General features: G+C 40.9%; 1 protein-coding gene across 1 annotated transcript; it reads right to left on the minus strand.

Annotated features, from left to right (window-relative positions):
• Positions 1-6,872: 6,872 nt before the first annotated feature.
• On the minus strand, positions 6,873-9,192 carry LOC113027664 (transcription factor Sox-9-A-like). The gene is made up of 3 exons (XM_026177329.1): positions 8,340-9,192; positions 7,909-8,159; positions 6,873-7,772 (listed from the first exon to the last, which is right to left on the minus strand). The coding sequence occupies exons 1-3, from the start codon at positions 8,774-8,776 to the stop codon at positions 6,958-6,960; spliced, it is 1,503 nt and encodes a 500-aa protein (XP_026033114.1). The 5' UTR covers positions 8,777-9,192; the 3' UTR covers positions 6,873-6,957.
• Between the last annotated feature and the right edge of the window lie 15,931 nt (positions 9,193-25,123).

Below are 25,123 nucleotides of genomic sequence, written 5' to 3' on the forward strand. Positions count from 1 at the left end.
GTGAAACATGTCATCTGTCCTGTGCTTGTTACTACCATTTCCCCTGACATGTGAGCGCTTCAGAGACTGATGGCTTTTTCAGATGAGACGATGGGCTACTTGCTCTTGACCGCAGTCAGCCTACTCTTTATTTTTTGATATGGTGCCATCAGTCTGTCCCTGGCTTGTTTACTCTGTTATCTCACCTCCCTTTTTTCTTATGCCATCTTTCATTTCCTCCATATTTGAGAGAGAGAACACACTGTATTTACCATTTATCACTATGTCAGATTTTCATTTAGAGGTGCAGGCTTAGAACCATCTCATTACCCATAATAGAGGCAGATAAATTCACCTCATTTCCTTCATTAGTGTGTCTTCAGTAATCAAAGTGAAAAATATAGGAAACTACATCTGTCCATGCTGATTACCTGAAGCATCTGCATCTGGGGAAGTGTACAAATCCCGATTTAGTGTCACATTTCTATATGAGATATATGACCTTTGACCTCTTCCAATCACGTTTGCTGAGCTAGTTGGACAAATAAATTTACAATATTTGTATATTTGACTTTGGGAATTTTCATTAATAGATTTCCAAACATAAACTCAAAGTTTGTGTTTGTGTGAGAGGTATAAAATGGTGTTTTTGCACAAACAAGATGATTCCCAAAGAGCTTGGCCAACGATTTAGTATCTGTGGGCACGATGTACAGTGTGTCCTTAAAAACATTTGAATCGACTGCACAAGTGGAGAACAAAAGAAGAAGTGACATGCCTAAAACAATATCTGTAGCAGATGGACAGTATGTGAAAGACATGCATCCAACAAATTGAAATTTTTACAAGAAGTTGACCAATCAAACTCCTACTCTTGCCAGCTCACATCCTATGAAAGAGCTGCATATGTGGTGGGCTTCCTCTTTACCTGCAAGACAAGATAAATGCCACAGAGGTTTGACCTGAGTGGCCTAAACCTAACATTTTGCTTTTATATTGGTATATCTGGTTTTTAAAACCCACCAAACTGCACAAAAACTGGACTCAAAATCAGGTCTTATGGAGTGATGACTTCAGATATAAAATTTCTGGTTCAAATTGTCATAATTATGTACAGCTAAGTTAAGGAGAGAGTTACAACAGTGAATGTCTACAGCCATCTGTAAAACACGGTGAAGACTGTCACAGCTCGGGGTGAAGTTCAGTCAGTGGTGTTGGGGATCTAGTCAAAGTTGATGAGCTTCTGAATGCAGAAAACTACTGATTTTTGTCCTGAATGCATTTTCCAGATGCAATACATCTGGAAAGTGTCTGATTAGCAACAGCTTTATTTTGCAGCATGACAATGTTCCCAAACACACTGCCAATGCAGTAACAGCATAGCTGAATAGAAACACAAACCATGGTACACCGTCAATCATGGATTGACCTCCCCAGAACCCGGACTTCAACATTACTGACACAGTGTGAGATCATCTCAACAGAGAAGGGAAGACAACATCCAAAGAAGAGCTTTGAAATGAAGCCTCCACAGCTACACCTGTAGATTACTCATAGAAATTACAAGAAAACTTGCCTAAGAGAGTTCAGAGTGCATTGAATAATAAAAGTGATCATATTGTTTTTGCCTTGCAGATTTATAAAGAAAGGAAAATCTCCACTTTGTCAAAGCATCTGATGCGTTCCAGTGCTATCTGCAGCAGTCTCCCGTTTCCCATGATTTCTTTGCTTTTTTGCATTGTTTTCTTCCTCTGGTTGAACTATTGCTTAATCAGCCATTGAAGCTCACCTTCTGTTGGAATAGTTTGTGAATTTAGCCCCAAAGCTACAGTCCAGCTACAATCCACAACAACTAGTCTAGCTGTTTCTATATTTGTTCACCTCAACCAGTTCAAGTTCATCTGTTCAGTGATGAGTGTCTGGTGTCTAAATGCACTTTAAATCATTGCTATGGTATACTGTAGCGTAAATGTGATTTAGCAGCATCTTACACTTATTACATGCTGCATATAAGTGCATAAGAGTTTGTAAAATACTTAAAAGATTAAATATATCCGATGGCTTTGCTCACTGTGACATGAATAAATGCCTCATCACTGTCAATGAAACTATTCCAAGTATGTCGCACAAATAGGGAGACACAGTGTGCCCATGATTATGACATTCAAACTTTGTTGCTTGTCTTGCTGGCACATGTTGTTGTTCTCAGTGACAGTTTGATACTTTTCCTATGTTCTTTCCGTGAGTGTACTATATCACAGTTTTCATTACGGCAGAGACATTTTCTTCCTCTTTTTTTCCTCTTCTTTGTTTGTGCATATCAATAGGTCATCGTCCATTTCTACGGATCTGCCCAAACTGGCTAAAGCTAACCAGTCCGTAGATATTATCAAGTCATTTTTTTAAAAAGTGATGTGTCATGATGACGGCACTACAGAGTTATGGTCCATCAGCAGTCATGGGGTACAGAGTGATTCTTGGCTCAGCCACTGGGCTCTTCAACCCTCCAGAAATGGAGTGTTCATGAGCGCTGTGTCGCCTAACACGTAATCCACATCACAGGAACACGGTGCTTAGTCCCCCGACGGTGTGACATCATTCAGTGTTTCCCTTTCTTGACCTTTGTTTGATGCCAGCTGAGTACCCATGGGGAAACGTCTGCTCTTACAACAGCTTGTGCTCACTTACTTAATATTTAACATTTCAGGAAACTAATAGCAAACAACTGAGAGAGGTACGTGGAGTTTCACAGGTGTTGTTCTTGATTTTATCTGTAGTGACTTTAGTTACAGACGCTTTTGTCTGAAGGAACGCAAGAATAAATCCAAAGTTCTGCAACACAGTGGAAGTGCCTCAGTTTCAGTGTCACAACTCTGTGATACATCACACAAGTCCCCGAATGAAGGCTTAAACAAGTATTTGACATTGACTGGCTTTAACCCAATAATATTATGTCCTTTCCAGTAAATTAAATTATAATCATATTGCTCAATATACAAACGTGTCCCAGACTGCATGGGAATGTGTGTTACACTTGTGTATCTAAGAAAAAAACTATCATAGCATTTAAATGAATTGTTAGGCATTTTGGGAAAGGTACCAATTTGCTCTCTTACCGAGAAAGATCAATATTACTGTCAGGGTCGTACATCCAATAGGCAGCTGTAGCCTCAAGTCAGTCGTGTTGTTGTTCTGGAAAAGGAGAACTAGTTGGCTTGGTCCTATCCTAAAGCAGAGGTATGATGAGAGCTGATACTTTGGTAAGCTAGTGCTAAAATTATGAAAATCCTTCAGTAACCGTTGTTGTGGTACTTTAGATACTTTCCATTTACAATGGAAATAAAAATAGCTATAGACAGGTTAAACACTACTGAGAACCAGTATTAAAGAGTATTTAAATAAGCCATAACCTCCATCACTAAATCAGGCAAAAACTGCAGTTCCTGAAATTACCACTTGAGGCTGGTTTCTGAAGGTGAGTCAGGTGTTGAAATGACCTAACAACAACTAGCAGCACTAAAAAGCATATTCACAACCTCGTACAAAGAAACAGCCTTTATGGATCTTTTTGTGTTTTCATAAGAAGTATGTTGTGGATTTTTACAACATAAAAAGCTTAGATGTAGCTTTTGGTTCTACAAAATTAAACCAATTGGGAAATGCATAAATGGCACCAACTGTGGTCGCAAAAAGACTTTGGGTCCCATAGAAGTATTTTTTTAAAGTCTTTTTTTGCAAGACTTGGTCTTACTGTGCAGACTCACTGGGTAACATCTTCTCAGGCACAAGTCATTAACAAACGATGTGCGGTATCAAAGTCAGACGCACATTCGTTTTTTGTTTTTACTTACAAAGACGGCATGCACAGAAAGGATGAGCTTTGAGCTTCAAAACTGGCTTAAGAAAACCATGTCACGCATGCTGTGTCCATCTTTTATACATCTCATTCATTTGGACACTTGTATGGCTCAAAGTTAGGGATGTGGCCACTTTAGTTGTGCCAGCACAAGGACCTGTAGCCCATAGCTGTCTCCTTGGTATTAAATCTGCTAATTCAAGTAACTAACCTGGCTATATCCAGTGTGTTTTTGTACTTTCTCTTTTAAAACATTTTTAAAGCTGTCCTCTGGTGTGACTATGATAGAGCTCATACAGGAAGTTTCTGCTTCAGTTTAGTGATTGAATTTCTAGTATTTTTATTAGACTGCTAATTAGCACCTTTACAGTTTAGCAAAAACAGCTTGGAAACCTAGCTTTTAGCATTAGCTGATAATTTAGCAATAACTTAAAGGATATAATTGTAAATAAAATTCACACTATGAACAATTCACAAAAGGGGAAACACTAGAGATTTTACTCCTGAATCATAATAAGCATGAAGATTTATGGAATGTCAGTGGTATTGGTGAATCAGCACTCTAAAACCTCATAAATAACACACTGAATGTCTGTTTAATTCATACAAAAACACAAATGCTGCTCATGTAACAGTTTGTTATGTAACTGTAAGTGAAGACAAATGTGATATAATGTGTTCTGTTCAGCTTTAACCGTGCTGCTAGGTGTGTTTTTCAAATAAAAGAAACTAAAAAGCGCACTTCATCAAATAGCTAACTATTCTTTTAAAAATTACCAAACAGCAGAGCAGAGTCAATGATACTTGCACAGGTCGCACAGTTCTAGAAAGGCCTCTGTGCAAACATACAAATATTGATGAACAAGCAGACCCATACTGACTGAAATAAAACAAAACATATACAGTATAATGTTAAGAAACAAAACAACTTCCAAACTTGATATAAAGGTCCCAGTTCTCAGACAAATGGCTCAAAGTTCAATTGAAATGCTGGCCATTCTGGGTCAGAGAGACCATTTAACAATTCCAGATTTCTTCAGTTATAAGCTTCACTTAATTACATCAGTTATTAAAACTATTGCTGTTTACTGGTCTCTTATGTTGTAGTTGCAATGGTTTCAAAATACTCTGTTTTTAACTTTTCTAAGTGTCTTCTTAGTTTTCAGGTTGCTCTCAGCTTACATTGCTGACTTTTAACAGGATGGCTGATGCACAATAACTTGTCCTGTAGTTGCAAGCGTTTCGTTTTTGTCCTGTAAAAATAAAAACCATATGCTTTGAATGCAATGCTTGAAATAAGTCAGTGTTATCCTGTTTTGCAGTGTGGACTTGTTTGTGTGGATCAGCCCTCCCTGCTGTCTTATCTAAGCGGGACCTGATCAGCCCAGTTTTCCTTTGGAATCAATTTGATAAACCTTTATTAGTTTTACCACACTACATGTTACCACATCGAACGCCCACCTCCAGACCCCTTCCCTTCTAGAAGGTTCACAACCCCCTGCTGTCACCAGCTGACAGGAGGAGAAGGAGGAAGAGGGTAGGAAAAAAAACGCAGGGCTTCTGGGAAAACAAACACTAACGCTGCTTCTTGGCACTCTTTGTTTAACCCTTTCACTGCACCAGTATCATCAACAACATTGGTGTCATATGTTAGTCAGCACTGTGGTATTGCAGTTGTATGCTGAGTCATAAATGACAAACTCTTTTTTTTAATAGCATTTTCTTTTTTATTGCAAATACATATACAAAAGTGTCTTTAAAGACAGTACAAATACATGGTAAGATTGCAGGAAGGGGGGTAAACGATTACTGGAATCATCAGTTCTTTGATACTCAGAGAAAAGGAAATGGAGCTTGCAGAGCAGAAAGGATGTATGTTCCCCTCTGGTGAATGCATGAACAAAAAGAGAACTGTGAGAGATGCTATTTTCCAGTTCTTCCAGCCATATCTTGAAGTCTGACGCAAAGAAAAATTCACAAATAACATAAAAATCATTTTGTTAGATAGTCCCCCCTCCAAACCCACGAAACAAAGGCAAACACATACTTAAAACATTTAGATAAGATAAATAAACCAGAAAAAGAGGACTACAGCATGTACCATTTTGTCTACGTACCTCCTGGGTTGGGAAAACAAAAAGAAAAAAGAAAAAGAGGGGGGGTTATATGTTGTCTACATTGCAAAGAGGGCAATTCATTAGTAATAAGAATAGCATGTAAAATAATTACTTTGAAATAAAGTTAATAAATAAATAAAACTGGATTTGACCTGGAGGGTAAGGTTTGGGGGGTGCATACTGGACACCAGCCTGTGGGAGTGGGGAGACCGCAGGGGGGAGGGGTCAAAGGTGACTTCCTGTGACTGTCAAGCACACACTGTTGGACAGTTAAGCGTAATCTCAGCTGCAGCCATTGAGCGCAGACACACAAAAAGTACAAAACACCGGGGAGAAAATGTTAAATCCAAGGCACGGGTGGTGGAAGGGGCCGCGGTCTCCCTCCCTGCCATCGAGACAGCGCGGCACTGAGAGGCAAAGTCTCTCTCTTTGTTCTTGTATTGCCTAACAGACAACAACAGGACTCCAACAGCATAAAATACAAACCGTACTCGCTGAATGGCACGCAAAAAGAGTAAGCGGCGACGACGACAACAACAAAAAGTAACAGAAACCTGACAGAGAACCAGAATCTGCACTACTGCCAGTGGTTAGTTGCCGAACTGGTTAAAAAAAAAATAAAGCTGTTTTTTTATTTTATTTTATATCTACAGGTACAAATAATTATCCTAACCCTCTGCCCACCCCACCCCCATGTCCCCATGGGTTACAAACTGCCAGAATATTTAAAAAAAAAGAAAAGAAAGAAAAATTATGGAAACATAAACAGTACCTACAGAAATATTGACAATCAGTAAGTCCTCACAGAGGATTTTCTTAAAGTCTTCCATCTCTCTAAAAATATAATATATAGCTTCTATAATAGCAAGGCACTACGTGAGCCAATCACAAGTCCAGCTCTCCTTTCTCTCTTTTTTTTCTTTTTTTTTTCTGAGTTCAAGTGTCTGATTGACGGGGGAACCACCCTCCCTCCCCCCCAGAGTAAAGTGTTGCATTGTAAGTGTCTCAGGGTCTGGTGAGCTGGGTGTAAACCGGCGCTGGATCCCAGTGCTGCGGGCTGTTCTGCGGGATGGAGGGCACCCCTGTGTTGTCGGCTATGGGCGTGTACATGGGCCGCTGGTTTGGGCTGCTCATGTAGCTGAAAGTTGAGTACAGCCCCGAGCTCTGCCCCGCCCCCGCGTGGCTGTAGTAGGAGGAGGCAGTTGTAGTGCCTCCCCCCTGGTGGTCAGGGTAGTCGTACTGCTGCTGCTGTGCCCTGGAGATGGCCGGGTAGGAAGAGGAGGGGCTGTAGTGCTGCAGGTTGAAGGGGCTGTAGGGGCTGACGTGCTGTGGGGAGCCCTGCTGCTCGCTGTAGTGGCTCGGGCTCAGCTGCTCTGTCTTGATCTGGGTCCTGTGCTGGGTCTGAGCGCCATCTGAAGCCCCACTGCTCCCCAGGGTGGTCAGGGTGTGCTGCTGCTGCTGTTGTCCCTGCTGGTTCGGGCTTTTAGCCATCCAGGTGCCTCCTGACTGGGGGCTGACTGGAGCGCCGCCGCTGCTGATGCTGTAGCTGCCAGTGTAACTTACTGGCGCTGCGTTGGTGGACCCCGGGTGGCCATTGGGAGGGAGGTACTGGTCAAACTCGTTGACATCGAAGGTCTCAATATGGGAGATGACATCGCTGCTCAGCTCGCCGATGTCCACGTCACGGAAGTCAATGTTGAGCTGTCGCCCACCGGGACCATCAGGCAGGGAGCGGAGGCCTACTTCGCGTTTTAGATCGACCTTGCCTGAGCTGACATCAGTCTTTGGGGTAGTGGGAGGGGTAGGGGGACCCTGGGAGCCTGGAGGGCACAAAATGACACAGGTTAGATTTTGCTTTAAAGTTAAGAACAGGTTTTGGACTGTTTAAGCATTCCAGTTGGACTGAAAGTCAATATTTATCTTATACAATCTGAAATGATGGCAGGAGGTCCTCACCTGAGTGCTCTCCAGGAGAATGCACCTCTCCCATGCTGGATGCAGGGGAGTCTGCCTGCTGGAGAGCTTTGAAGATGGCGTTTGGGGAAATGTGCGTCTGCTCGCTGCCGTCCTCGCCCTCGCTCTGCCCGTTCTTTACAGACTTCCTCCTTCGGGGCTGGTATTTGTAGTCCGGGTGATCCTTCTTGTGCTGCACCCGGAGACGCTCAGCTTCCTCCACGAACGGCCGCTTCTCTCCTTCATTGAGAAGTCTGTGCGTACAAATGACCAATTATTAAACCAGTCAGTTTCTGCTGTAATTCATAAACAAAAAGGAGCTAACTGTGGGGGAAAAATGAAATTCTACATTTATATATTAACAAAAAATCAGACAGTGCATGCTAATCGTTACGTAAAAAGTGCCGAACTATTTACAGCGCATCCACACTTACCTCCAGAGTTTTCCGAGTGTCTTGCTGAGCTCCGCGTTGTGAAGGTGCGGGTACTGATCCGCCAGCTTCCTCCGAGCAGCCTGAGCCCACACCATGAACGCGTTCATTGGTCTCTTAACGTGGGGCTTATTCTTGGTAGATCCGTTAACGCGCACCGGCATGGGCACGAGGGTCCAGTCGTAACCCTTGAGCACCTGGGACACGGCTTCGCGGATGCAAGCGGGAAACTTGTCTTCCTCGTCCTTCTTGAAGTCGCCCAGAGATCCGTCCGCTCTGAGCAGCCCGTTCTCCGACGGCCGGGTGTTCTCGGTGTCGGAGCCCGAGCCAGACGGGCACGGGGAGCCCGCAGAGTCCTCGGACATGCTCGGGCTCGGGGCGTCAGAGAGACACTTGTCTTGTTCCTCCGTCATCTTCAGGTAGGGGTCGAGGAGATTCATACGAAAAACTGTTTGGTGCCAATTTACGCGTGAAATCGTGGAGTTAATTCTGCTTTTTTGAAAGAGAGGAGGGGAAAAGCCTCTGACTTCACTTCACCTTGCCAGGATGCCCTTGAGCAAAACCTTTCAGCAAAAAAACAGGTAAAAAAACGGGGAAGATTCTCAAATTCTCTCCCGTGTACCGTGCGTAAAAGCCGATCTGGAGATGAGGCGCTTTTACGCACGAGTTCTCCAGGATAAGTCTGGTTTCTGCTAACGGATCCGCACTTGCAAGGACGAAAAAAACACGAAACAACCCAAAACACGCCAGCAGGTACGACTCTGTGTTCAGCTGTGCAGAATGAAACGGTAAAGAGCTCCCTTCTCGTTCCCGAGTACAATCCCCAAGAAGCTTGAGTGCTTTGAACTGAAAACGTTTTGCATGCGGGCTTTATAGCGCTTTAAGGTTCTGAGGAAAGCCCTAATCCGATTGGCTGGCAACATGTGACGCCAGAGTGAAGGAATTTGATCCCATTTTTTCCTTCTCCTAACCAGCGCGGGCAGCACACACATTTCCTTGACACACACACACACACACACACACACACACACACACACACACACACACACACACACGCACGCACTGCTCACCAGTGTCTGCATGCTGTGTTTAATTTTTCAAATTTTCTTTTAAGTTTTTAATTTTCTACTTCATTTTAAGGCTTCATGGGGACATTTATTATGACGTACTGAATATTTATCCATATATTATGAATTACTCAAAGTGGCATTTTATAATGACGGAAAACAAATTAATTTTGCAAACAGACGCGAGAGGCAAAAGATCTGCAGATAGATTATCAACAAATCCGTGTTACTCTCAGCAGTCCGGCGTCCCAAACAGCTGCAATTACTTTCTACTCCTACTTTAACATTTTCTCTGCTCGTCTTCCATCAAACCGAGAAGCTTACCTACAGTTACAGCATCTGAACAATAGGGGGGGACAGCAGTCTAGAAAATCAGTAAACTTGCCACCCTGCGCTTGCCAGGAGGAGGAGGAGGAGGAGAGTGAAGCCTGCTGCAGAGCAACAGTTGCTGTCAAACATCAGCTTTTGATTTGTGTCGCTCTTCTCATTTCCAACAACAGAGCAATAATCCAGTGAATTGCGGATTTTGTTCAATTTGCTGACTGTTCAACTTCAGCCTCTACCTGCTTTCCCCTCCAAATGTGCTTCATAAAACAGAGTTCTGTTACACAGTATTATAAACTCTGTATTCTCTTTGGAATCGTGCACTTATTTGAAACACTGCTTTTACAATATGACTTCCAATAAGAAGCGCTGTTTTATAGGGTTTATTAATTTATGTACATCTCATTTTAAATAGGAACTGTAAAAATCTTTTTTTTCTGTTTTTCAGCAGTAGTGAAGTACTGATAAATGCATGCATGCATATAGTCTGCCTATGTAACTGTAGCAAGGCAGCAATGTGACAATAGCTCTTTACAAGTAAGAGAAGCAGGTCAGGGTGTCAAACATAAGGGTCCGGGGCCAGAATCCGCCCAGGAAATACTGGAAGTCACGCCCGCGGGATGGCACTGGAAAAATGTGAAGGACGACAGAGACTTTTGCTGTATTTTGATAACTTTCAACTTTTCCTGCTAACTGGTAAATAAACACAATAAAAACAATTAATAAACAATTAAATCATAAAGTTACTGTTTTCACAATCTACTACAGAAACTGTCCACAGTTTAGTCCAAATAGTTATCCTGACTGATTTCTTTCATTTGCTGCAGCAGCATTTTTTTTTATCAATACACATGTTGATATCTCAGGGATTAACAGTTGCACAGTTAAACTTATTTAGGCTTGAAGAAAGGGGAGCATTTTTTGTTCGGCCCACTTAAGATCATGGTGGTGGGTCCACAATGTAAAATGAGTTAGACATCATTGATTTAGATTATGATTACACAACAGATATAAATGTGTAAACAGCTTTTAAAAGCTGTAGTAAGTGAAGGTAGAGCTTAATCTATCTGCCAACGGTGGTATTGGTACTTGACTTATTTTAGCACGATAGGATCAATACTTTGTTTCTGTGTATGTAGCACACTGAATTGTGTTTTAAATCACAGTGATTTAGTGACGATTAAAACGTGTTCAAAATTTGCAAATTAATGATGATTCATCTCAGAAATCATGGCACACTGTTCTCCGACGACTCTGTGGCGTGCTCTCGAAGCGGTCACTGATGATGGTAACCTGCCTGCACATGCCCCCCTTTTGATTGTTTATTATGCTTTGTGGAGATGTGGAAATGTAAATCTCGGTTCAGGTTAATGTGGACAACATGTGCTACCTGAAGTTGCTTTTAATAGCTCACAGATGTCAGGTAAGAGCTAATTTAACTCTGCTGCCTGCTCTTGTTGCTCAATGAGCTGCACACATACAGACACCCACAGCTTTTCTTTTTTTTTTGGTTTTGTTTTAAACAGAGACAAATCTCACCGCTTTTCCTTTCTCCCCTTGCTCCCGAGTGCTTTAAAAAGGGAGAATATTCTGGATGCTGTAACGTCGCCTGTTTGCTTTTAGTTCGGCTGCTCAAACTCTGAATCGCTCAGTAATTCTCTCTCTGCCTCACCAATTAGGCCTGTGGTTCCAAAACACTAAAGCCTAACATCGCCGACTCCTCCGTTCCACTGTGAGTTTATTTACACGAGCGGTGCTTATTTAAGATACTCAGTTTGAACACAAATAGAAGGGAGCAGTTTGGATCGGCGTTAAATGGCTCGTGGGACGCCAGCGAGGTCGCGTGCACGCTGCGTGCCGCTGCGTGCCGCTGCACAAGGCCACCAAATGCAACCGTGTTTGCTTGTAAGAGCAACGGAGGCATGAACGCATTGAGTCACAGAGCAGAGTGGGGGAAAACGTGGTGATGCTGTTGACCAAGTAAACATGCCAAGAGGGGCTAAAAAAAGAAGGGGGGTGTTGGAAAGTGTACAGGGAAGAAAAGAAAAGGAAGACACAACCTGGAGCTGAGCGGTTTCTAAGACACAATTAATGTGTCATGAGTCCACAAAGTGAATAGAGGTATTCGAAAAGTCGACTTTAAAGATTTGCTTTAATGCCACTTTGAGAAATCAAAGATCACAATGGAAACGTGAGGCAACAGTGAAGATACCATCTTATCCTTATTTGGTTAAGTCAAAGAACAAAAATATATTCATCTTCCACAACTGGATCCCATTACCCTGATTTAGAAACATGTTTGACTTCCTCTGCCATTTGATTCGTTAGCTTTAACAGCCAACTTACATCTTCCAATCTCCGTAAGAGCAGCCTGGCTGTTTACTTCGTCTGAATATTGTTTTTCTGCTTTCTGAAGTGGAGTACGGTTCAGAGTGTGGCATCATTTATAGAAAACAGCACAGCCGTAATTTCGCAGTATGTAAAGCAGGTTAAAAAAGGGTCTTTGCGTGCTAGAAATTCTACACAAGACCCATTTAAATGACCCTGTGTTCAACTTTACACCTAGTTATCTCTGAATAGCTGATAGATGCCTGAAAAAAAATTCAACATGGATGAAAAAAAAGCAAAGGGCCTTCTCACTTGTAAAGGTGGCCTATTATGATTGTCTTATTGATGAAAAATCTTGAAAGTTCAAGGCCTAAGACTGTTGTTTCTACTCAGGGCTCTGCTTGATGTCAGTGAGACCAGGTGTCTCTGATACTATCGTGTCTCTGATACTATCGTGTCAGACACACGGCTATGGCAATGAGGACAGGAGACCTGGTTTTTAAACCCCAGTAAAGCTCTTCACTCTCAGCCTCCTGGCACACTTTTGGTTCCTCAGGTATTTAAATGTAGAATGGGAGGCAGAGCCTTCAGTTTTCAGGCCCCTCTTCTGTGGAACCAGCTCCCAGTTTGGATTCTGGAGACAGACGCCCTCTCTACTGTTAAAATTAGGGTTAAGATGTTTGTTTTTTTTGTTTTTTTAATAAAGCATATAGTTACTTCACTCCATAAACAGAGATGCAAAAACTTTTTACTGTTGTACAGATACAGGGATGTTTTAACTTTAATTCTCCCCTCAAATTGTTTCCCCGTTCCCTTTTAGAAAACAATTTAAGAATATTGTCAGGAAGTAGGTTGTTTATTGCTTTATATATAATTTGCACAGTGAGAAAATGAACCAGAGTTGTGAATTTTAGTATTTTTGATTTTAAGAATAGTGGATTTGTATGATCTCTGTAACCAGTTTTATGGTTTATCCTTATGGCCCTGTTTTGCAGTATGAAGACTGATGATAGCAAACATTTCTAAGTATTGCCCCAAACCTCTGCATAGTAATGCAAATACAGTGAAATCAGTGAACATTAGAGAATGTGGAGTGAATTGTGGTCCAGAATGTGTTTTACTTTACTCAAAATTGAAATACTTCTTGAAATTTTGTTTACATGAGACGTCCAGCTTATTTTATCATCTATTGTCATCTGCACTTATGAGTTTCTTTGGGAGTTCCCAACTAAAACTAAACGATTTTAGTTTTACTTAGATTTAGCGATAGTTAAAAACCATTTTTTAATTTTGCACATTTCTGAAGTGAACGTATCCAGCATCTCCTTTAGAAACCCCCCAGTATTTGTGTCACCTGCAAATAATACTAATTGTAATATATCAGATACCTTCCAAATATCTTTTATATAAATAATAATTTTGGACCTAGTACAGAGCCTTGTGGAACATCACATACAATGTCCAAGCATGATGAGGATCATTAGGTTTTATAAACCTCGGCTGTCTTCCACAGTGTGTCTTTTGTCCTGTCTTCCTCCCCTGACCTGTATCTGGTCATGGCAGATAGATGGCCTCCGTGAACCTGGTTCTTCTGGAGGTTTCTTCCTGTCAAAAGGGAGTTTTTCCTTCCCACTGTAGCCAAATCCTTGCTTATGGGGGGGTTCGTCTGATTTTTGGGGTTTTTCTCTGTATTTCTCTCTGTTGGGTCTTTACCTTGGTACTCTGGCTTGAAAGAGGTGTTTTATGTCCATTTTAACTATTACAACTGATTGATTTATAAAAGCATCTGCAATCCAGTCCATAATAAAAGAATAACGAGAAGAAACATTTATCAATATTAAGGCAAAACAACAGAAAACTTAGTAAACCCTTCGTTGTGTATTGGCTTTGAAGCAGCTGCAAATCTGTCATCTGGTGGATCTGCACAGATCAAAAACACGTGTGTACATGAATGCAGTGACACCACAAGCAACCTTGACTCCCATCTGGCATCGTGTCAAAAATAGAAAACAATGGAAAAAAATCTAATTAACACTGACCTAAGGATTAGCACTCTCAGATGTACTCCTCTTCCGCATGTCACACACACAAAGTAGGACTGTTATTCTTTTGACAGAAAACCTGAATGCTTTTTTTAAAATAGTTATACTGACATAGCCCCAACTAGAAATTCCTGAAGTCTGTAGCTTTATAGTTTGATGGTTTCAAAGCTACTCCAGGATGAAAGGGAAGCCCATCCTGCGTTCTTTTAGGGGGAATTGGATGACAAGAGTGTGCTGAAGGCAGGGTGAGGTCTTGGGAAACTTCTCATCTTGACTTGGAGCTACAGCGTAAAAACTCTGAGCAAACAGTGGGAGTCAGCTGCTAAAGTCTTGCCTGCTTTATGTTTCTGAGCATCTGAGGTTTCAGATATGAATTCAGGTTTAAAGGAGCAGCATTTAATTGCGGCAAACAAATGGAGCCATTCTGGGGAAATTTTCTTATCACATTTTCTTATCAGATTTCCATATAATCACTAAGCGAGGGGTAGATCAGGAAGTAGATGATGTGCATTACTCTTTAATGTAAGCGTAATTTACAAAATGAACGTAATGCTAGATTACATGAAATATGAAACTAGCAAATCCGAGCATAAACTCCTCACTGAGGTTAAATTAAATGAAAATAAGGATTTTTTTTCCCATCGATTTCATACACACAAACATCTTTTTCAAACCTGAGGAGTCGCCCCCTGCTGATCATCACAAATAATGTAAGTTTAGGGCATTTCCATGCTGGCTTGACTTTCCATACCCAGAAGTATCTTTTATTTGCAGTCTTTGGGTTGGTTCTGTTCGGGAAATGAGGTTGACAACTGGAACAAGCAGCCAAAGTTTGATGGGAAATGTACCCATGACTACACTGAATGCGTAGTGACTGCTTTCAGGGGGGAATGTACAGTGATGTGTACAAAAGCAGGGATATAGTAATGAGATGACACAGAGAAGATGGAAGGCCTCTGAGGCACCTTTGGTAAGTTATACAAGCATCCTGATAACAAGATCCCTGCAGAACACATACACACCACCACGTTGGTATAGACACTTTCATTGAGTGTCAGCATCCACGCATCTAAAGTTGCATTAATTATTATTATTTGGTATGTCACTTTAATTTCCCCTAATATTGTGTGGGCATAATATAAAAGAATAGAATACCCTTAAATATTGTTAATTGATTTTTACCCCTTTGTGTCCATAGCTATTCTTTGAATGTCTAATTTAAGTTTTTAAATTTGATGAATAGACAGTTCAGCAATTCCTCCTTGTTAAAAATATACCTGTGTGATCACAGCAGTTGTGTAAGGACTATACTGTGACCAGGAAACAATCAGAGATCGCCGAATACCGAAGCAGTGGGGAGAATGTGAGGGAAGCGTCTCATGGAGCCTGATAGGTGCGAGTTCTTGGAATAACTCGCAGTGATTAATAGCTGCCTCGAGCCTGTGCGCGTCTGTTCCGCTCTGATCTGATCGTCTAGGCACCAGGTGTTTGTTGACCGTCACTCTCCTCCTCAAGTTGTTTAAATAACAGTTAGGAAAGACCCAGGCAACTCCTGATGAGGAAAGCACTGTCTGCCATCCGTCACTGACCCAAACCCCCTGCTGTCAAGTCTATGAATGATTTTTTTACCTTTCAGATTCAAACTTTATCATTCTTTGCTTTCTTCCCCCCCCCAAAAAAACAAACAAACATTAATTTGCTTTCAAGTGCTATTGGCTAGGCTGAAAAATCAGCTGAGATACTTCTGGCCAAAATCAGTGAGTCGACACTTTTCTTCAGAGTGAATCCAGCAGAAAACAGAGCCGGTCGCTTCATTCCGCTAGACACATTTCCCAGCAACCTGAGTTGTTGCTGATTAAAATATGTGCATTAGCTGCTCATGCCGCTGTACGAGAGGTTGGAAAAGCGAATGGAAACCCAATCCACTCAGGCTGAGTCAAAAAAGCTGCAGAGGAGTACCATTTCCCTCCGAAGATATGGCTTGTGCAAACAGCCCTCGCTTTAACAATAACAATGGTCTCACCCAGCCAGTCCGAGCTAACTAATGACAGATCCACATCTTAATGCTGAGCAGTTGTTTGGGTTTAGCCAAAGAAGAAGTTGTGTGTGTGTGTGTGTGGGTGGGGGGGGGGGGGGGGGGGGGGTTGTCAGCGGGTGGCTGCTGGAAAACTCCCTCCTTCCTTCCCGGGATTGAGCGCAGCCATGAGTCGCAGGTTGGGGGAGAGCTTTTCTCTTATGCACTATAAGAGAAAAAGCTCTGACGCAGCGAAACGTTACTCTGAGCAGCAGAGGACGTCCAACTATAACGCAGCACATTTTTACAGCTTATTGAATTGTGCAGGAGGCAGGATGGGGGCGGTGAAGGCGGGGACAGACGTCTGAAAGGATTCCTCAGTGTGTTTTTGGTTCCCTTTCTTTTGTAACAGTAACAGGTCTTTCTTTCCCTCAGAATGGTCCATTTCCTCTTCTTTGTCCCTCGGTGTCTTTACAGTTGCGGTTGCTGGTAATTGGTGCCATGGAGTGTGTAATGATTTGATGTGCTTATGAGGGTCATTTGGTGACAGGCAAAGGCAATTTAAAAATCTAACACATAGGCTTCGAATATTTCTTGCCGACCAGAGAAGTTAAGCGTGGAAAAAATAAATTAATATATTATTTCTTATTCAAGATATTAAAAAGACCATATATAAGGATTATATTTTCTACTATATGGAATAAAGTATTACATAATTCTTTGTGCATATTAATATAGAAGGCATTCTGAAAATGAATATTTCCTTAAAAAACATGCACTCGTGTCCTGATGTACTAAACAAAACACACAATTATATTTGACAGCCATGCCGTCGCCACCAACCAGTCATGGTAAATGGCTGCTCCTCTCTGAGCCTTCTTCCTGTTTCCTTTCCCGCTGTCACCAAATACTTCCTCATAGGGGGCTGGTTGATTATTGGAATTGTCTCTTTATTATGGAGGGTTTTTACCTTACAATAAAAAGCTCATTGAGGCAAATATTGTTGTGACTTGGTGCTTTATACATGAAACTGAAGTGAATCAAATCACACCTTGATTTGGCTTTTCAGTATTTTTTCCTCATAGTTCAGACTTCTGTTCAACAAAATGTTGAAAAGTTGTCTGAAATGTAGTTGTATTCTATTCAGCTGCATCAGCCTGAAGGCATCACTGTCACGGCTCAATGCAAAAGTTCAACGACTAGAAACAACACAAGTTGACATTTCTTTAGCTTGTTTGGATCATTCAAACAGACTTGTAAAGTTTTTTTTGTTTTTTTTTTACACTAGCATTTAAAAAAAGAACTTTTTCTGTATCTTATCAATATAAAGTAAATGCAGACTGCATAATATATGGCTATGGAACAATGGCACTGTCTGTCTTCATTCTGGCTCCCTGTAAGGTTTGCTTTAGCAGTAAATCTGTCAGCAACCAGGTTCAGAATCTTGAAAATAGACGCCTCATTATACAACCAAAAGAGAAGGGAAACAATGGGCAACAATTGCAAACAGTGCACACACGCTAATGTGAGCTTAAACCAAGCCTTAAAATATGTTATACTAATTTTCCATGAAATGTATACACATATGCATGTCTGTCAGATTGTTTGTAATAAATTTAAACGTATATAATGGTTTTGATTTATTACCATATACACTTTTTACACTTTTTTTTCCCACCTCTTTCGACTGTTTGCTTCAGGTGTCACCACAGCACATCCTATGCCTCCTTTTCACCCTAACCCTAGCTTACTCTTCTGCCACACCAACATGAAGCACATCCTCCTTCACAACATCAACAAACCTTCTCTGAAGTCTTCCTCGTTATCTCCTGTCTGGCAGGTCCATCTTCAACAACCTTTGTCAAATATATCCACTATCACTGAACACCTGTCCCTCTGATATAGTCATCTTTAACCCGTTCCTCCTGGTGAATTCTGAATGTATATCTTAATGTCTTTCTTTTTGCCATTACCACTGTCTCCAAACCAATACATCCCAGCATGTCTTGTATAGTCTTGTAAACCTTCCCTTTCACTCTTGCTGCTATCCTTCTGTCACAAATCACACCTGGTGCTCATTTCCACTCATTCCACACCCTTCCTGCTCTCACTTCTTCACCTTTGTTGTGCATTGTCTGTTACTTTGGATAGTTAACCCCATCCAAACCAAGAGATTTAAACTTCTTGTATCTGCAGCTTTCCACCTGCCTCCCTCTTATTCAAACATATATGCGCCGTGGTAGGAACAAAAGCTTTTTCTGGTAAAATGGCAAAGGGTGGAGAAACCAGAATTCTTGGGAGCGAGAAAAACAAAAAAAGAAACCCAATGCCAAAGGAAGCAAAGAGAGCTTGCCTCAGAAAGTTGATTAATGGTGAGAGGTCTGGGGTGTGAGCAACAATCATTTGGCATTTTTTTGCTAGTAGTTAAGTAGACTAAGTACATACTTAGAAGCAACTGTAATACAAAGGAAAGCGATATGGTGTCTTTGACAGTGCAGTAGGGCGTTGAGGGTTGGGGAAGCCACTTTAAAATCACCTTAGAACAAGAGTTAATTTCTTGCCTGCTAAAACTGGACAAAAAGCTTTCAGAAGGAACCCTAAGTCCCTCCTCATGGGTGGGGTGGGTACCTTGCATGGCAGCCATTGGACCATGTGTGTGAATGGGTGAGTGAGAGTCAAATTCTAAAGGCATGACTCTTCCAATATTCAGTTTGATACAAGCTGCTTTGCACTCTTGCATTATTTTAAATATCTATTAATACAGCAACGTGTTGCAGATTCTGTGAAGAACATCTGTGAACTTGCTTAGAAAATAAATAACTCCCTATTAAAATCAATACTTTTTTGAAAAGGATCAGCGTTTGTATATGTGAACGGAGACTTGTCACATCTGTCATTCCTCCAGTTCCTGCTGAAGCAAAAAGTCTTCCTGCACAGGCCCCCTACTCAGCAACACTGAGATCTACATTTAATGAAACAGTGATGATATCTCTGTGCTTTGGCTGGCTTGCTTTGGGAGCAGGCCTCCACACAAAACCCCATCCTGCTCTAACCACAGTCATTCAGATTAGAATACCAATGTGGAAGGGAAGAAAGACATAAAAAAGTTAAATTAAAGAGTTGTAGCTGAATTTGCTCTACGGCAAAAAAGCAGTCTCACAGGCATCAATCCTGTTGCTTATGTTTCCATGTTAATTATAAATTAATGTGACTTTTTATATCCTTTTTTAATCTGTTGAAGGTCATTCAGTTCAGTCTAATTTTTTAAATAAATCTTAACACTCACCGAAAGCTACTTTATGTTGCAATGTAAAGGCTCTATAGTAACTGAGGGAAAACCCCAACAGTCAAATGACCTCCTATGAGCAGATGGCAACAGTGGGGTAGAAAAAAACCTCCAGCAGAACCAGGCTCAGGAAGGCTGGGGAGAGGAAGTCCGGAGAACAGAACCACTGTGAATAATAACCAACTGGTTAATGTACGAGCCAAAGATGATTATGCATATGATGGATTCTGAGTCTAATATTGCTTTGTTTGAGTCTGCCCCATCTAGTGGCTGTAAGTGGTGTGCAATGGACATAAAGGCAATTGATGCTACCTGGAAACAGTCTTTGACCTCACATCCTTAGGTCTCTACAGACAAGGTTCTTGATTTCAGACAATCCTTAGTAACCTTTGAATTCAGTTTACTTTGAAAATGATGGATAATGCATTTATTTATTGCATAAAATAAATACTGCTTTATACTGGCAACAGCTCTGCTCTGTGGACCTTGGATTATTTTGGATGTGAAGAGTCAGACATTTGCTCAGACACTACCAGTAGTTGTCAAAAGGACTTTAAATTATCACTGCAGTTAAACACAGAGTGGAGTACAAACAAAAAAGGAAAGTGAAGAAAAACTGGTGAGGGCCTCCTACACTGTTCCAAAAAATAGTAATGTCAAAGTATCTTACTGTATATTTTACAGTTTTGTACTGTCTTTCTAGAATATCATTAAAGTTACGTAAATAGACTTTGACTTCACATTTCAAATGTAAATTAACGTTAAATCACATTATACAACATAATTGTCATGATTATTAAATGTATCTGTCTGTGCATATGCATATTTAGATTATTAAAATACATTCACAAATGTATCATGATTTCACCAATATCTGTCCGTTATTTGAAAGATTGAACTGTTGAATTCAAATGTAATGCTATGGAAAAGTATATAACATGATGAAAATTCATAAAAATACCTCAGATTTCAGAACTGACGGTGGAGTGTGTATAAGCTGGCTTAATAAGCTGTACAACATCTTCAAGCCCTCTTAACTAACTAAGTTTGTGGTCAACATTAATACAAAGCTACAACGACTTATTCTCTGACATACGTTGTACGTACCTATAGCTGGACTGGAGGCTGATGGTGATTTTTCGTTTTTATGGGCCGATTATTTTTTATTTTTTTTGCAACGGTATAAACAATGAAAGGTGGTGGATTGGCCAGATGCTGGTCGAGGTGTAAAAATAACTCAGTAACTCTCCCCTCCCTCTCCTGTTGCTACTTCAATCATGAAACTGATCAATGATTATCAGTTTCATGATTCTCTCTTGCTTGTTTATCGCCCACTTTGCGCCAGAAAGAGGAAACCAGCGGATGTTGCGCTAAACAACAGCAGCACGTTTAAGCTTGGTCAGCTGTTCTTAGAATTTATTTAATATTAATTTCTAGTATCAACAGTAAAGCTGCTGCTCATGATATCGGTTTGAATATGTGGTGAGAGGGAAACATGAAGATGAAACCAGGAGATGGCCTTACTGAATCATCAGAGCTGAATAGGTGATGGAGAAACAGGTTTACCTTTTAGGTGACAGGAATGAGTTGAAGGGAAGTTATGAACTGTTTCTGGGAGACAAATAACACCAGGATCCTTTTCTAAGTAGCTGACAGCTGGTAACTGTGCAGGGGCAGGTCTAGCAAAGTGTTGCCAGGGGGCCAAGTAGGGCATTAACAGGGAGAGGGGGGCACAAAGAAATACTTTTCTTTCTTACTCCCATTTAAAAATATGGAGCTTTTATTAAATAATTATCTGAATCTTACAACCAAAATTTTTTTATTTGATGTAAAATGCATAGAAATCATACATATACCAACAAGACTGTACATCACTGTCACCACAGTGTTTGTTTTCATTCAAAGGCTTTATGGCTTTAATACCTGGTGGGCCGGTCTCTAGTCAAAATGCCCGCGACGATTTTTTGTCCCAGTCCAGTCCTGTACATACCTCACTGTGAATCGTCACTTGTTACAAATGGGAACCATGAAATAATGTTTGCTTTCAGCTTTCATCAGTTTCATTTTTATTTAATAAACATTAACTGCTCCTCTTGCTTTAAAAAAGATCAAGACTTTTCCTGAACATGTGCTTGCACACTTGGCGCCCACAGGAATAGTTCATCTAATTCTTTTATTGTGGTAAGTTAGTCATCAACAGTGAAAAGTAATTATTTTTTTTCCATCCCAGGACGTCCCTTGGCTCTGATCTGGCTGCTGAGGCACCAAACATAAAATCATTAATACTTTAAAATTGCGTTATATGCTAGTTTATGTTCAATTTCAAGCCGGATAGCAAACAAAAAACTGTTACTGCCAGTCATGTTTTTTTTATTTTTATGTATCCAAACATGTGGATTTCTTTTACTTTCAGTTAACAATCCTAATACTTAATTTGCCTTTGGGACAAAAGTTTCTATCGCTAATTTTCATCTAGAGTCTTTTATAACAATTTTTCAAAGTTAATCCGATAAACATGTGGTGTGCTGTTGACCACATACTGAAACGATGTGAATGCCATTGCGTCATTTGTATGTGTCTGCTTGTGTCTGCTTGTGTGTGTGTGTGTGATGATGTACTTTTGCATACTTGTGTGCATAAATGTTGGGGTCGTACAAGCCCATTGTTTTGTCGGTGTATGTGTGTGTGCTGCTGATGTAAAACAAGCCAGCTGTGGTACCATGTTCAGGCTTGATTTGCAACATCTGGACTCATCACCTCATGAGCTTTCACATTGTCAGAGCCTTCCTCTAGCATACTGATCATTTAAATCCATTCTAAGCTTCTCTGAGGAGAGTTTGTCTCACAAAGCTCTGCGTGATTGTGTCCATGACTCGTAACCTCAGTCTAAATAAAACTCAGATGGAAGTCTGCAGATCTGTTGTTGTGAATCACTTGTTACTTCTACGTTACTTACTTAAAAACAACAACTGGCTTGTGAGGTTTGGATTTCTCCAACTGCTTTTGAGATCTGGCAGGTTCTGGGTAGTAAATGACTTGACCGTCACTTTGCAAAATTGCAACCAATACATGACCTCCGCATTAAAGCCAGTAGTGAAACTGTAGATGCACTTAAAACATCAGGCTCTGATAGTTTTTCAACTGAGATGTTGCCAGTTCAATTATTCTACACTACTTGCTTTAGGAAGTTGCAGTGCCCCACAAAATGGTTTATGTTACAAAAACAATTATTTCAAAATGTGTTTAAAAGAAAATGAAATTGATAGTCACACCGCTTATTGCTCAGAATGTCGACTTTAACACTCTCCAACCCTACAGCCTAGTCCAAAATGTTTATAGCCTCAGTAATAGCTCTGCAAGATTTACTTCTAGCAGTTTGCAGTGAACACAAAGGTTACTTCCTTTTTTTTCTTTACAATGCCATAGTATTTACTTGGCCCTGTCTTCTTCTGCAGCCCCTACTGGGTAGCATTACATGTGGCAAAAGGAAATTTCTCAGTCTGATTTCCTGCCATCAAAAATGTCTCAGTATGCCCTCACAGAGCAACATACCGAACACAACATGGGGTGGAGGGGATGGTGCACTTACAGGTCATTCTTTTATCAGGTGACTTTTGACTGGTGCTGTGCGATACAGCATATTTTGGTACCGATACCAAGTAAATTCTGGGCAGTATTGCCGATACCAAGGGAGCTTATGCAGGGCAGCAATGTGTAATGATTTATGAGCTGAATTACTTTAGTCAGGGTCTGTTGTTTGAATGTGCTATAGGCTATAAAGATACAGATAAAGGTTCCAACATTTTTCATAGTGCATGTTTGAGGTATATTCTTTAGTGAAAAAAAATGATACAAAAAATTAATTTGACACAATTTAGTGCGATACACACTGGACTCTGAGGATAGAAACAAAGTATTGATCCAGCTGTGCTTTTGACTATTTTGGTGACTTCTGAACTAAAGAGAGGTAGAAATACTCTAAGTGCAAGTGTTGTGACTGACCTGTTTTGCACTAGCAAGCATACCAAACTTTATACAAGAGAACTTAAACAAAAAAAGCAAGTAATAGAGGCATTGTTTTAGTTTTGTCTTAGTGATTCAAGATTCAAGATTGATCACTAACGTCTGAGAACGGAAACAATGTTTTTATGTTATTGGTAAATTTCAGTGTAGTTTAGAGTTCAGAGCTTTTTTGAAATCTCTTTAGCAAGTTATATTTCTGCTTTTACTTGGCTAAAAAATATACTAAAAATGAGTGATTTCAGCTTCTTTCTCTCCTCTGGATGAGCACATATAATTTGAAGTGGATTCCTGTGCTGTGAGCTCTTATTTGTGTTATGTATGTTGATTCACCTTTCGAGCCAGTCTTTTGGACCACGACATGTTACTCAGTTACTCTTTAAATATGTAGATAACAAAAACGAGCCGGTATTATGACTACAATCTAACACCCCCCCCCCCCCCCCCCCCAATTTTTGCACATGTCGAGGAGCGTGTCAGGCTACATTTCACTGTGTGTTATACTTCTATAACTATGCATGTGACAAATAAAGAACCTTGAACCTTGAACCTTGAAAACAATGTGCTGTCATCCAAAAGAAAAACAGATATAAAACAACAGAGATAAAACTGAGTAATAGAAAATATAAACTGTTACTAAAAAAGAAGTTGAAATTATTAAAAGATCTGCAGGTTTTCAGGGTTTTTTTTTTTGTTTGTTTTGGTGGCAACTACTGACTTACTAATATTCAAAGGACAAATCTATCCAGTTTAGCATTAGCTTCCTGTGTGCCAATTAGATTTCAAGCCAGTGACCATATCCATAATTTTAGACAAATAGGGTGAATCCACAGGGTCCTAATTACAGAGGATGGCACATTCTTTTCTTAAGCTGCCTGAAATTTGTGGCAGCAAAGATTCAGGCAGAAACTATGGTTTTATATTTACGCGGAACCTTTGCCAAATGTTGCTTTAATGCCTGCTCTGTACAACTCAGGAACCATACTAAACCCCAGTATGTTCACTTCTCTTGAACTTGGAGCCATGAGCTGAGCTGCTCATCGCACCACTGAGGCTCATAATTAAAAATCTCCAGTTACTTCCTCCTTACCTCTGCTGACCCTGGCCTCGTGGCTCAGCGTACCCGAGACCAGTGAGCCGCCTCTGGGGAGCCACGGGAGGAACTTGGCCTGGACATTGGATGGAGACTGGACAACGTTTGGAAGTAATGGGGATGTTGACTCAAGGGTGACGAGGGTGGGCGGACGTGACCACTGAAGAAGAGCCTGCCAGGTAAACACCGTGCAATCACGAGGCCAGATTAACCTTGCTTCTGATGCCAGCGTGCAGGCCGTGTTTCTACGGTTTTCAAATGCTGGAGACATTTGTGGATTTCTGAATGCAACTGACTAGGAGAAGGGAAAATAAAAATGGACACGAAACAGATGAGACTGGGAAGAAGAGAGAGCGAAATGGAGACGGCAACACACTGAAAGCGGTCATGTTTCTGTCTCTGGGGCTGTTATTAAAGCAGCATCTGGAATGCAGGAATGTCCGCTGACGTCTTTCTCATCAGGTAGGGTACGAGACGGGGAGGCGAGAGTGTCAGCTTGTTTCAGGAAGGAACTGATACTGCAGGGCCATCTGAGGATTCAAATATTGCCACTTGGGGGAAAGAGGGGAAGACAGAGGTATCGGTTTCACGAAGAATGAAACAGATCCACAGC

This window comes from Astatotilapia calliptera, chromosome 8, assembly GCF_900246225.1.
Source record: "Astatotilapia calliptera chromosome 8, fAstCal1.2, whole genome shotgun sequence".
In the NCBI taxonomy this organism is placed as follows: Eukaryota; Metazoa; Chordata; class Actinopteri; order Cichliformes; family Cichlidae; genus Astatotilapia; species Astatotilapia calliptera.

Coding starts and splice junctions, on each gene's coding strand:
- LOC113027664 (XM_026177329.1), bottom strand. CDS start 8,776: ATGAATCTCCTCGACCCCTACCTGAAGATGACGGAGGAACAAGACAAG. Junction 8,160..8,339: donor ACACTCGGAAAACTCTGGAG/GTAAGTGTGGAT, acceptor TTGTACGCACAG/ACTTCTCAATGAAGGAGAGA. Junction 7,773..7,908: donor TTCTCCTGGAGAGCACTCAG/GTGAGGACCTCC, acceptor TGTGCCCTCCAG/GCTCCCAGGGTCCCCCTACC.